Source organism: Rhinolophus sinicus, chromosome 16 (assembly GCF_057876585.1).
Source record: "Rhinolophus sinicus isolate RSI-liver-muscle chromosome 16, RSI-T2T, whole genome shotgun sequence".
In the NCBI taxonomy this organism is placed as follows: Eukaryota; Metazoa; Chordata; class Mammalia; order Chiroptera; family Rhinolophidae; genus Rhinolophus; species Rhinolophus sinicus.
The window spans coordinates 63,714,657-63,728,689 of record NC_142516.1 but is presented as its reverse complement, the minus strand read 5'-3'; the positions used below and the strand labels follow the sequence as shown (position 1 = coordinate 63,728,689).

The 14,033-nt window shown below is 34.1% G+C and overlaps 1 protein-coding gene across 6 annotated transcripts in view; it reads right to left on the bottom strand.

Moving 5' to 3' along the window:
- Window positions 1-14,033, bottom strand: part of DENND4C (DENN domain containing 4C) — a 96,360-nt gene that overhangs the window by 63,502 nt on the left and 18,825 nt on the right. For 5 of the 6 annotated variants that reach the window (XM_019750356.3, XM_019750354.3, XM_019750357.3 and 2 more), the window contains exons 2-5: window positions 9,553-9,874; window positions 5,098-5,350; window positions 4,139-4,208; window positions 2,258-2,427 (exon numbers count right to left, since the gene is read on the bottom strand). In XM_019750356.3, coding sequence (XP_019605915.3) covers window positions 2,258-2,427; window positions 4,139-4,208; window positions 5,098-5,350; window positions 9,553-9,857 — 798 coding nt within the window. In that variant the 5' untranslated portion in view covers window positions 9,858-9,874. Of the gene's footprint in view, window positions 1-2,257; window positions 2,428-3,497; window positions 3,630-4,138; window positions 4,209-5,097; window positions 5,351-9,552; window positions 9,875-14,033 lie in introns of those variants that run through there. The other variant, XM_074330335.2, reaches the window with a different exon arrangement.

Below are 14,033 nucleotides of genomic sequence, written 5' to 3'. Positions count from 1 at the left end.
ATTCACAACAGCCAAAGGTGGAAAGAACCCAAATGTCCATCAACAGATAACTGGATAAACAAACTGTGGTATACAATTATATATGTGACAGAATGTTATTCACCCTTAAAAACGAATGAAATTCTGATACTGCAACGTGGATGAACCTTGAAAACATTATGCAAAGTGAAATAAGCCAGACACAAAAGAACAAATATTATATTATTCTACTTACATGAGCTACATAGAACAGGCAAATTCATAGACAGAAAGTACGATAGAGGTTAGCAGGGACTTGGGAAGGGGTGAAGGAAGCTTCTGTTTAGGGTGATGAAAAAGTTTTCAAAATGGATGGTAATACTTTTATAAATCTTACAACTACTTAGTAACTATATATAACCCTTGTATTTGTAGATACAACACTCCCAGGCACAATTATTTCAAAGTGATTGCAGAGATTTTTATCCAGCCACATGACAAAAGCATCTCAGTGAGGCTTTATTGTTCTCTACTGGTCAAACTTGATAACTCAAGTGTTTGACGATCTTAAAATTTTCATTTATACTTATTGCTTTCAATGAGAGAATCTATAAATGATTCTATAAAGAGTTAGCTTAGTTGTAAGCAATCCAGTTGACATAGTTGGACTTCATTCAGCGTGTATTTTACTATGTTCCAGACGCTGTCCTGGATCTTAACCTTCATTATTCTTAACACAGTGGTTGTGAACTTGTAGCCGATAGATTGAGGCCACGGATGTATTTTGTTTGATCCCCAAGAGTCAGCTTTAGTTATGATTTTCAGTAAAATTGCCTATTTTATCAAATTACCTCAGAAAATTTTCAATTTTAAATTTCTACTGTATCTATTTAACTTTTAAGATACTCAGGTTTTATTTACTTTTTATTTCCTAATATTATTTATTTTGGGTATCTCTTTTATTTTAAATTATCATTCTATGTCATTATTACTGCTGTATATACATTTTCAATTTTTGGCTATTACAAATAAAGCATATACACGTTTTCAAAGAACATATACTTATATACACTCATATCTCTTGGGATATGCTCAGAAGTATAACTGCTGGGTTGTTTCTTTTCCTTGCTGATAATGCAGAAGTTCTATATTTTGGATACAAGACCCATCTTGAATACATATATCATATTATTTTCGCTCGGCCTGTGGCCTGCTTCTTCACCTTCTTAATGGTATCTTTGAATGAATATACTCATATGTTCTTAACAATACGGGCATATTATTCATCTTTTTTTTTATGCCTAGTGCTTTCTGCATGCTGCTTAAACTACCTTTGCTAACTCCCTCCATTTTAATATATTATTTGACTTCTGACCCTCATTGTTGTTGAGAAATTAGCCAATCGAAGAGTTGCTCCTTTGAAAGTAAAAGTCTTTTCTTTCTGTTTTTTGTCTTTGGTGTTCCACTGTAAAAGAGGTGGTTCTGTATTTTTATTTTTTTCTGCTGAAGTGTTCAGAGTGTATCTTTAATCTGAAGACTCAATTTTTCATCAATCCTGGAAAACTCAACCAACCTTAGCTCTTTATATGCTACCTCTCCCTTTCTAGTCTCTCCTTCTGTAATTCATTAAGTATCTATTGGTCCTTCTGATTCTATCCTGTACATATTTAAACTCCTTTTATGTTTTATGTTTTTCTGTGCTACATTTGAAATGACCTATCTTCCACTTCATTAATTGTCCCTTCATGTATATCTTATCTGCTGTTTAAATCACTCATTGAATTTTTAATTTTAAGGACCATATTTTTCATTTCTAGACATATGATTCTTTTTCCAATCTGTCTCTTTATTTTTCAGAATATCCTGTTCTTTCTTGATGTTTTGAACCCCTCTATTAGGTCCTGAATCATTTCAATTATATATTCAATTTACAATATCCTTCAAATTGTTATTCTTTTATTTCAGTATCTTGAGGGTCTAACCTACTTGGTATTGTGTCTTGTTGATTCTTTCTATGGTAACTTTATCTTCTAACTTTTACTATAATCTCAGCTTGAGGCCTGAGTTTTGGGAGTGTCTCTCCAGAAAGACTTTATATTTGTTTCTGTAGAAGCTCCACGGGTATCAGAATCCTGATACCAATTTTTATGCTGACTTTTCACCTTGGGCATTATAGTACAAATTTAAACCAAAATGTATTGTATCCAAATAATCCTAACATTCAAATAAAATTTACATTAATCATTTTATGGGATTAAAACATGGACAAAGTAGGTTAAATAAAAGGAAAAAAATATACCTTTTCAGCAGAAGAACCTGTCAGGACAAAAGTTGAAAAAACTGGAAGTGGGTATTTGGTTTGGGGATCCCAACATTCAATAGTAGCTCCCATAGGAAGGCAGAAGATAGGTACAGATTCTGAGAGTGGAAACGACTCATAGTCATCTTCTGGGTATCTAAAAATTAAACCTTTGGAGAAGGAAGACAATAAAATTTTTATTAGTTACTTTTCCATAAATTATGTGATACATTATTAAGATATTTTAATAGCAAATTTCATGGAAATATTTATGTGTGAAATTTCAAAATCAATTTTTCTCTTGCCATATCAGAAATTAAAATAAATTAACAAATTTACTCTAGTTTTTTTACCTATGAACTTTTAGTTCATTGTAACATTAAAATGTGTTAAATATACTAGTTAAAACGCTATTCAACAGAATAACCAACTTAATGTATTTACTTCTACATACTGCCAATACCTTATAGAGAATGGTAAGAAACCTACAGGAAAATTTACCAACTATTTCAGTTAGTCTTCTGTAAAAAATTCAGGGAAGGGACAAGTGTTATGAAATAATGCCAAGGAAACAGAAATTATCACAGCCCCCAAAACTCATCTTGAGAGAGAAGCAGTGTAAAAGACATGCAACATGAAAAGTAAATGAGACAGAAACCCTTTGTGACTGAGTCCAGAGTGTGTGAGACAAAGGAAGTATGAGCAGGAGGCACTCTGAGAAGCATAACAAAGCTACATGGCATTTGTTCGTTAGTCTCTGATGGCTCTAATACGCAGACCACACCTAAGATAAATACTTGAAAATCAGTAGATTTTTGAGTCCAAATTCAGTCTCCAAAATTCTGTATTCTAAAATAAGTGTCGTATATCAAATACCTTATACTTTCGCAAAGCTTGTTTCTATAAGGTTTAAGTGACACTTCCCATCAAAAAAAAAATTTTAGGAAATCACATACAGTCAACCCATTACAGCAATGTTAACAGTATCACATTTAAAAATGATACTGAATTTATAATTGTTAGTTGCTGCCTTTACTTTTACATTATAATTAAATGGTCTGATTCATTAGAATGAATGTCTTTATAAGGACAATCAAGATTTTTCAGATATAAATTTTCCTAACTTCCCTGAAGTAAAACTTTAGTCAAAAAATTGTGCATGATCAAAAAGTATTTGACACTACTTGTTTTCACAAAGAAGTATTCCAGTATTTCTCTTCTATGTACAACTGGAGCATACCTGTATTTTCAGTTTTTATCCCACCATACCAGTGGGATGAAGAGGTCACACTTAAATCTTTACAGCCCTTGACACTTTACTGTGCAGTAAGAATGTGGCGATAGATTTCTCAAACACGTCATGGCAGAAAAGTTTCTCAGGCCCTCCTCTCCTCCATATAGCTGATTCTTTGCAACAAGGGAGAAAGGAAGCAAGTCCACCTTTCATGGCAAGTAACATGTGGTTTCAAATCAGACACACAGAGATAAGAGAAGGAAATATAAGAAGTAAAGATGCAGTTTGACACCTTTCTGATTGCCAAAATATAAAAGGTCAGAGAGTAAGCAGTTTTCCACTGAACTGTTAAATCTATTAGTGTACACTAAAAGCTTGAATGTTTATTCCACGAATGCTTGCTTGGGATGAAAGTTTCTATTTAATTAACACTTTTTTGGGGGGAGGGGTAATAGTAATTTATCTTGTAGTATGTAGTGAATTTAAGGAAACTTATGCCTTTACATGCTAAAATTATAGATAAATCAATTTATGAATAAATCAATTCCACAGACTACATAAGGGAACATACACTGCCTCTTCTAACCAAATGTTAATGTGCAACAATAACTATAGTAATAGTGACAATTTTCTTTTAATTTACTTACCAGCTTTATATGCTATTGAATTAGAAGCAGGCACAGACTTCTTATAACATAGAAACACACTGGAACCCCACTGTAAAATATAAATTAGGTTTAAAAAAGACAAAAGAGTGAAAAAAATTCCTTTGTTGAATGTTTTCTAAAGGTTCTGATTATTCAGGGAAGTCTATTTAAAATATGTTTATCAAACAGACTACATAGTATAAAACAGAGCAAAACATGAAGTTGAGAACACTAAAAGTTAAAAAAAACATTGCCACAAATATCAAACTGGCATGAAGGCAGTTTCAAAAAGCTTAGAATTCTATAATCATCCACCAGGGCCTACATTTGAAAAAGACAGCATGACATGAAGTGGACACTGGAGCCCAAACTAGGGAAGACTGGGGTCGTTGGGATGTATAAAGTCGTTCATTACCTACAGAGGCAAACTAATAGCCCTGGGAGCATTGAACATGTCTGCCTACACCAATTTAAGCTGATGTAAATACATTTTTGATGTAAACATGTTTTTCAAAATAAATCTGACCCAATAATAAACTTTCGTCTCATAAACTATAAATCAAATGTATATGTTCAATTTTCGTATTACTAGAGTCCTTTTAAAAAAGTATGTAAAACTACAATATTTAAAATAAATACAAGGGGAGTCCCCACCTGGTCTCCCTGCAATTGTCCTTGTTACACTAAGCTTTTGAAATCCAAAAGCTTAGTGTAACATAAGCAATATTGGCATGTAGAAAAAAAAAATTCTCTACCTTTAAGTATCTATTTTCTGGATGAAATTATTCTAAAACATCAGATGGCTAAGAATTTTTTAAATTATTATAAATCATAAAAGTTAGAAAGCTAAAAATAAAAACCACGAAAATATAAACTGAGAGTAAATTACATGCCCAATAATAAACAGGAATCCAAAAATTATCCTTTTTGTAAATATAAAATGAAAACTTTATTCTTACCATCCCACAATTTAAGTTTTTGTCAACTTTGCAGAAAGTGTGAGGAGGGGTTTCTCCTTTACTGGTTACAATAACACAGATATCAGTTACAGCCAAAGAATTCTGGGGTCGAACTAGAAGAGCCCTTCGATAAGTGATAAAAATTCGTTGTGAAGTAGTTGAACTATTGTTGACATTGGCACAGCGACCATAGGGTGTGGCTTGGATCACTTCGCAACCTGGAATAAGCCTTTCTTTCCCTTCATATAAAACTCTGCATGGCAGGAAGAAGAGAAAAAAAATAAATATGTAAACACATTTCTGGTTAATGCTGGTTTTCTTCTTGAAAACAAAAAGAAAATTTTTTTAATCTCTACAATGTTTCCTTGAAAATAAGACTGGGTCTTATATTGATCTTTGCTCCAAAAGACGCACTAGGGCTTATGTTCAGGGGATGTCATCCTGAAAAATCACGCTAGGGCTTATTTTCCGGTTAGGTCTTATTTTCAAGGAAATACGATATTTACTGTTTCCCAAATCTTAATTGCAAACCAAAACTAAAACTACTACTTTGGGATTATAAATCTCTTAATTACTATTTTTCAACAGCCAGAAAATTTTAAGAAGTGTAAATAGGATCAAAGAACTTGATTTTTGGTTGCTTATTACAAGAAACATATGAAACAAGCAAAGGGCAACACCACAAACATCCTCAGGTCAATTCCCAGAAGTTTTAACAAGTATTCAGACATTTGTACAAAATTTTCCTTCATAATTCCTGTCAAAATTTTACCATTAAAAACCCCTTCTTAGATAAGCTAATAAATAAAAAAAATCTCATGGTCATGGCTAGGCAGGCTTTAATATGATAAGATGTCAATATTCTCCAAACAGATCTACAGAGTTAACAGGATTCCTTTTGAAATCCTAACTGCTTTTTTTTCTTTTTTCTTTTTTTGGTCGAAATTGGCAACATGTCCTTAAAGTTCACATGGAAATGCAAGGGAACTAGTATAGCCAAGGCAATCTGGAAAAAAGAAAAGAACCAATTTGGAAGACTCACATGTCCCCATTTCAAAACTTATCTTCTATTACCTTTTCTGTAAGTTTGAAAAGTTTCAAAAACAGAAGTGCTGGAGAAAAAACTCTCATCTGAAAGTCAATGAATCTGATAAATGGAGGAAGATAAGAACTGTGGATAATAATAGTCTGTGATTCTTTATTTTAATAAACATATCTGACATATAAGATATTATCTTGTTTAAATTATACTTTATATATAGAGAGTATCCAATATTCTGAGGGAATATCAGGTCTTACATATTTAACTTAACATCTTTTCCAGGAAAAAGTAAACTATTATTTGTGTAAATATCTCATCTCAGTTTATAAACCAGTCAAAAAGGTCAAAAGATTAACAATGGTGTTTCATATTTAGTTCAAGGAGATAGGTGCCTCTTTACAGCCGCTAATACATTTTTTCAAACATCACCAGTGTGCTTGAAGGGGTAAAGGTGGGGAGGACAGGTAAAAACATTTAAGTCATCAGATATTAACAATTATTTGATCTGGAGAGAAATATTTACCATCGTGATTAGCTTAAAGACAACCACGGATAAGTAAACTAACAAATAAGATGCGTTAGGGAACTGCAAGATGTGTATGAAAGAGCCACTTGCAACTTGAAAACATCCTAAGTATAATGATCTAAGTCATCATTTTACTTTTAAGTCGTGCCCCAGAACCCCAAGCAACAACAATTATGACTATATATGGTCAGGGGCTTGGGGAGGGGCTATGAAAAGATGGCCTTCAAAGGACAGCTAACGGAACACTGAGGACTAAAACGTAAGTCCCTAGCTGGTTTCCCTTCAACTAACATGGCTATTATCAAAATTTTATCCTACAGCCAACCTTCTGTGGACATTTCTTCTTAAGAAAACCATAGAGAAAATTAAAAACCTGAGAACAAATCCATTACATGTTATGAATCACTCCACTGCAACCAATAATTTGTGTTCACCATCATTTTAACCTCCTTTCTCCTCAAAGGAAAAGCCCCTCACATTAAAGGCTAATCCAATCACATAGGCTGTTGACATTACCCTTTAATCTGTTTCATAATTTTATTGTAACGAATATCTCCTCTTATTCCTATATCTCAGGTCTTCCTTCTCCACTGGTTTCTTTCATTCAATATAAAGATGCTCCAAGTTATTCCCTGGGAGAAAGGTTTAAAAACAGCCCTTCACTCTGCCTCCCCTCTCCCCTCAGGTATCCTAAAAACCATTGCTTCTGGGGAGTTTGTTAAAATACAGATTCTGATTTAGTAAGTCTGGGGCAGTGCCTGAGATTGTGAACTTGTAACATGCTCCCAGGCCCTACGGACAATATTGGCTTGGTCCATGGACCACACCTTGAATAGCAAGACCCATAACTACCTTCTCTTTTCCTTAAAGTCAAGCTTTCAAAAAGAAGCCTCTATGACTCCAATTATCAATCATTTCTCAACCCTTTCTAACCTGGCTCCTGTGCCCACTGATCCTACAAAGTTGTATGACCGCCATCCGAACTGCATTGACTTGAAGGAAAATCACAGAGGCTAAACAGGGTGGATGACACTAAAGGACTTAAATGGATGCTACATAAGGGCCAATGGATACTACCTAAAGGTCAAGTAAGGTAAGGACCTTTACTGTGGAAATCTGAACATAATGAGGACATTGGGACAATTTCACCAGAGCTCTACTGTAACAGTGGAGGTCATGAGCATAACAAATGGTGCTCAAATGCAGCAGCTCACTACCTTTCATAATGTCTGAATAACTATTAACTGAATCACCAGCAGCTAACTGCTTAAAAAAGCAAACAATTTCATGGGTCAATTAGGGAAATGTGGATATATGATGATAGTAAAGAATTAATTACTTCTCAAACTGTGGTATTATGGTTACATTAAAAGAGCGATTCAACATAAAAATCAATGGATATAATACATCACATTAATAGAATGAAGAAGCCATGTGATTATTTCAATAAAAAGGCACTGAACAAATCCAACACATTTTCATGATAAAATCGCTCATAAAACCAGGAAAAGTAGGAACCTTCCTTAAACATGATAGATGGCATTTTGAAAAACCCACAGCTAAATCATACTCAATGGTGAAAGACTGAAAGCTTTCCGCGTTGAGATCAGGAATAAGACAAGGACAGCTGCTTTCATCACTGCTATTCAACACTGTACTGTAAGTTCCAGTCAGAGCAATAAGACCGCTGGGGGCTCAGGAGAGGGGTAAATAAAGCAAACTACAAAGAAAGGAGTAAAACTATCTCTATTTGCATGGGACATGACCCTATATATTTTTTAAATCCCTGAAAAGCTACATGAAATCTGTTAGAGCTAATAAATTCAGCAAAATTGCAGGACACAAGATTAACACATAAAGTTAAAATTCAGCTGTGTTTCTAAATACCAGCAATGAACAATCCAAAAAGAAATTAAGAAAACAATCCCATTTATAATAGAATCCAAAGCAGTGAAAAACTTAAGAATAATATTAATTAAGGAGGTGAAAGACTTGTACACTAAAAGCCACAAAACATTGCTAAAAGAAATTAAAGAACACCTAAATAAATGGAAAGACTTCTCATTCTCATAGGTAGGAAGACTTAATATTGTAAAGATGGCAATATTCCCCAAATAGATCTACAGATTAAATGCGATCCCCATGAAAATTTCAACGGCATGTTTTGCATAAACGAACAAGCTGATCCCAAATACTTCCTAAGATGCTCTCAAGTATCTATATGTTTTTACTGACTGATGGTAATGGTAATAAACAGAACAGCTTAATATATGACACGTGTATATGGTAAAGTATTACAGATATTCTAAAAGCACATCATCTTTACAGAAGAATCAATGTAGACATTTTGGGGAAAAAAGCTTTTACAAAGAATATTCTTCATTGGCTGTAGACTAGATACTAAATACCTCATAACAACTACACTCCTTCTAAAGTATAAATACCCTCCTCCTGGCACTAAAAACCACACAGCACAATTATTTTTTTTTTAAACAGGAATGCTCCTTTGTTCAAATAAATTCTAGGCTTCACAAAAATCTCATCACATAATCCAAGTAGCTCCTTAAAATCTACTGTCTTTTATTGTAGCTTCTTGTTCTTTTATGTTTAATTAATAAGCTTATCTGACAAATACAACAGAAATGGAATCACATTTCAGGCTCTAATGCCTTCATTTCAATATTCTTTTGAAAGGAACTGAGCCAATGATTCAAGTACAATGCAAAGAAATTCAGTAAGGGTAGACAGAGATATGTAGTATCTTCTAATACTTGAACCTGAAGTAACAAATAATAACAGAACTATCAAGGATTTCAAATTTCTATTCCCATGTACCTTAAATAAGTTTTATTCCCTTCACTATAGCAAAAAAAATAAGTCATCGTACCCAACGTCAGTAAGGGGTGGTTTATCTCTCCCTCTCTTATAACAGAGGAAAAGTTCTGGGCTTTTCAGACTTCCATGGTTCAAGTTTGCTTGGAGAGCTGACGGAGTGGCTTCAACACAGGTGTAACCTTCAGGTACTGTCTCCCCAGCTGATTTGTTAATAACTGCAATGTCTGTAATTGGAGCTTTAGGTCCAGTTGACTTAGTATCTAAACGATTTATTTCTTGATCCAATAGAGTAGATGTATCAGTGAGACCTGCCACGACAAAGTAGTCGGTCACTCTTGGCCCTTTGTCTTCTATCATGGCTGCTGCTATATTTCCTAGAAGAGGAAAAACAAAAAAGACATCACTTAAATAAAATACTTCATCCTGACTCACTAAAATTAAAATACTCCTGAGTTAACAGTGATCAACTAGCACACTTCCCAGCTGGATTTATAAATAAATTGTTGTCATTCAGTAGAAGAAGGCTGTTTTGGTATCACCTTGTCGGCGTTTACCTCCTACAAAGTACAAATCTGCAGCATCAATTCATTTGTAAGGCAACTATGATCCTTTTGTGTGCCTACGGCTCTATTAAAAATAATCAAACTGTCAGAGGTGGGCTATGGTGCTTTCCTACGAGGAAAATGTACTTAACGAACAATATGTAGACCATTTAAAAGATCATTCTAAGTTACAGGATTCCTAGAGCTAAGCTTCACATTTAAACAAATGAAGTGAGTACACTGTGAATTAGTCAAAGTCTAACACAAAAAAATGAAGGTAATAGCAACCAATAAACTCATGAACTCAGTATCTGTAAAAATAAAATAAAGCTTCTGAGGTTTTAAATATTTCCATGGATTTTATGTGCTTTTTAAAAACAACTGTATGAGGTATAATTTGCATACACTAAAATACACATATTTAAAGTGTACAATTTGGTTAAGTTTTCAAAAATATATATACCCGTGAAATCATTACAACCACAGTGTTGATGGATAGTAAACATATCCATCAACACCCAAAATTTTCTTGTACCCCTTCATTATCCCTCCTCCCCCACCACCCCCCAGAGAATGTGTGATCTGCTTTCTGTCACTATAGGTTGGTTTCTAGAATTGATATACATGGAATCTTATAGTATGTATTCTTTTTAGTCTGCCTTCTTTCATTCATCATAATTATTTTGAGATTCATCCAGGTTGTTTATATCAATAGTTCATTCCTCTTTATTGCTAAGTAGTAATCAACTCTTAAATATGCCACAACGTATATATATTCACCTGTATAATAGACATTTGGGTTATTTCCAGTTTGGGGCTATTAAAGCTGTCATGAACACCCATGTACAAGCCTTCTAGGCATATGCTTTCATTTAAGTTTCTAAGATGGAATGGCTGGATCACCTGGTAGGTGTTTATGTAGTTCTAAAAAACTGCCAAATAGTTTTACTTTCTAATTTAGACATTCTAACATGTCTATAGTGATACTTAACTATAGCTTTAAATTGCATCTTTCTAATAACTAGAGATGTGAACCATTTTTCATGTGCTTATTTTCCATCCATATATTTTCTTCAGTGAAGTTTCTGTTCAAACTTTTTGCCCATTTTTTAACTGGGTTGTTTGTTTACTAATTATTGAGTTTTAAAGGTCTTTTACATATTCTAGAGATAAGTCATTTATCAGGTATATGTTTTGCAAATATCTTCTCCCAACCTGTGGCTTATCTTTTTCTCTTAATAGTGCCTTTTGAAAAGGAGTTTTTATTTTTGATGAGGTCCAATCTGTCAATCTGTTCTTTTATACTGTGTTTCCCTGAAAATAAGACCTAGTCGGACAATCAGCTCTAATGGGTCTTTTGGAGCAAAAATTAATAATAAGACCCAGTCTTATTTTACTGTAAGACTGGATGTAATGTAATGTAATGTAATGTAATACGGGGTCTTATTATTAATTTTTGCTCCAAAAGACGCATTAGAGATGACTGTCCGGCTAGGTCTTATTTTCGGGGAAACGGTAAATTATGCCTGTGGTATCATATTTAAGAAATCACTGTCTAATCCAAGGTCATAAAGGTTTTCTCCTGAAAGTTTTATAATTTTAGGTTTTAAATTTAGGTCTATGATCCATTTTGAGTTAATTTTTGTATATGGTGTGAGGTATGACTCAAGAGTCACTTTTTTACATATAGATATCTAACTTTTCTAGCACCATTTGTTGAAAATACCATTTATTTATCTACTGTATTGCCTTTGTACCTTTGTTCAAAAATTAATTTCCAATATGTGTGTTGTTTACTTCTGGATTTTCTATTCTGTTCCATTGAACTATTCGTCTATATATCAGTACCATATGGTTTTGATTAACGCAACTTTTTAATAAATCTTGAAATTAGGCAGTGTTAGTCTTCAACTGTTCTTTTTTCAAAATTGTTTTGAAAAAGTCTTTTGCATTTCAATATGCATTTTAGAATTGGCTTGTCAATTTCTACCCCCAAAAAATGCTTAGTGGATTTTAACTGGGATTGTGTTGAATTTAAGGAGGTCAATTTAAGGAGGATTAACAATATTCAGTCTTCTAACCCATGAACAAGGTTTAACTCTGCATTTATTCAGGTTCTTGAGAATGGGCATCTTTATTTTGTTCCTAATCTTTGGGGAAAGCACTCATTCTTTTACTACTAAATATGATGTTACTTGTAGGTTTTCCATACATGCTCTTTTTCAAGTTAAGGAAGTTCCTTTCTATTCCTGAGACTTTTACCAGGAATAAATGTTGGATTTTATCATATACTTTTTCTCTCTGTGTGTGTGTGTGTGTGTGTGTGTGTGTGTGTGTGTGTGTGTGATTTCCAGGACTTTATTGGGGAACAGTGTGTTTTTCCCAGGACCCATCAGCTCCAAGTCAAGTTGTTGTCCTTTCAATATTAGTTGTGGAGGGCGCAGCTCAGCTCCAGGTCCAGTTGCCCTTGTTCAATCTTAGTTGCAGGGGGCGCAGCCCACCATCCCTTGCGAGAGTGAAACTGACAACCTTGTGGTTGAGAGGACGCGCTCCAACCAACTGAGCCACTCGGGAGCTCAGGGGCAGCTCAGCTGCAACTTGTTGTCTTCATTCTAGTTGCGGAGGGCGCAGCTCGCTGGCCCATGTGGGACTCGAACCAGCAGCCCTGTTGCCCAGAGCTCACGCTCTAACCAACTGAGCTACCCATCCGCCCCATCATATACTTTTTCTGTATCCACTGAGATCGTATGGCTTTTCTTTATCCACTTTTTTTCTATCTACTTTTTAATATGGTGAATTAATTACATTGATTATCAAATTATTAACCAACCCTGCACTCCTAAGATAAATCCCACTTGATCATGATATATTATCCTTTTTATATATGCCGGATTCTACTTGCTAAAATTTTGTTTGAAATTGTGTATGTTAATGAGAGATATTGGTCTGTGGTATGCTTTTCTTATCTTTACCTGGTTTGGGTAGCAAGTTAATGCTAGTCTCACACATTAAGTTGGGAAGAATCTCCTCCTCTTCAATTTTCTGGAAGAATCTGTATAGAATTGGTATTATTTCTTCCTTAAATGTTTGATACAATTTACCTGTGAAATCATCTGGGTTTTGAGGGGTTTTCTTGTGGGGAGGGTTTTTAACTATAAATTCAATTACTTTAACACATATAGGACTACTCTAAAGTTACTCGATTTCTTCTTGAGTAAATTTTTGTACTTTGCGTCTGTCTCAAGCGCATCAGACTACTATACCAGAATACCATAGATTGAATGGCTTATAAATAATAGAAACTTATTTCTCACAGTTCTGGACACTGGGAAGTCCAAGATCAAGGCTCTGGCAGATTCAGTGTATGATGAGGGCTGGTTTCTTAGATCACAGAAGGCTGTCTTTTTGCTGTAACTTCACATGACTGTAGAGTGAGGGATCTCTCTCTGGGTCTCTTTTATTATAGAAAGGCACTAATCCCATTCATGAGGATTTCACCCTCATGACCAAAGCACCATCCAAAGTCCCACCTCCAAATACCATCACATGTGGGATTAGGTTTCAAGATAAGAATATGGGGGGGGACACAAACATTCAGTCTACAACAGTGTCTTTCAAAGAATTTGTCCATTTATCATCTAAGTTGTCAAATTTACTGTCATAAAGTTGTTCATAGTATTTCCTTATTATCCTTTTAATATCACTAGAATATATAGTGATGTCATCCCTCTCGTTCCAGCTACCATTAATTGGTGTCTTCTCTCTCATTTTCATAATCATTCATTGGTGTCTTCTCTCTCATTTTCATATTCAGTCTGGCTAGAAATTTATCAATTTTACTGGTCTTCTCTAAGAACCAGCTTTTGGTTTCACTGATTTTTCTCTATTACATTTCTATTTTATATTTCATTTATTTCTACTTGATATTTATTATTTCCTTTCCTCTGTTTATGTAAAATTTAATTTGCTCTTCTTTTTCTAGTTTCTTAAG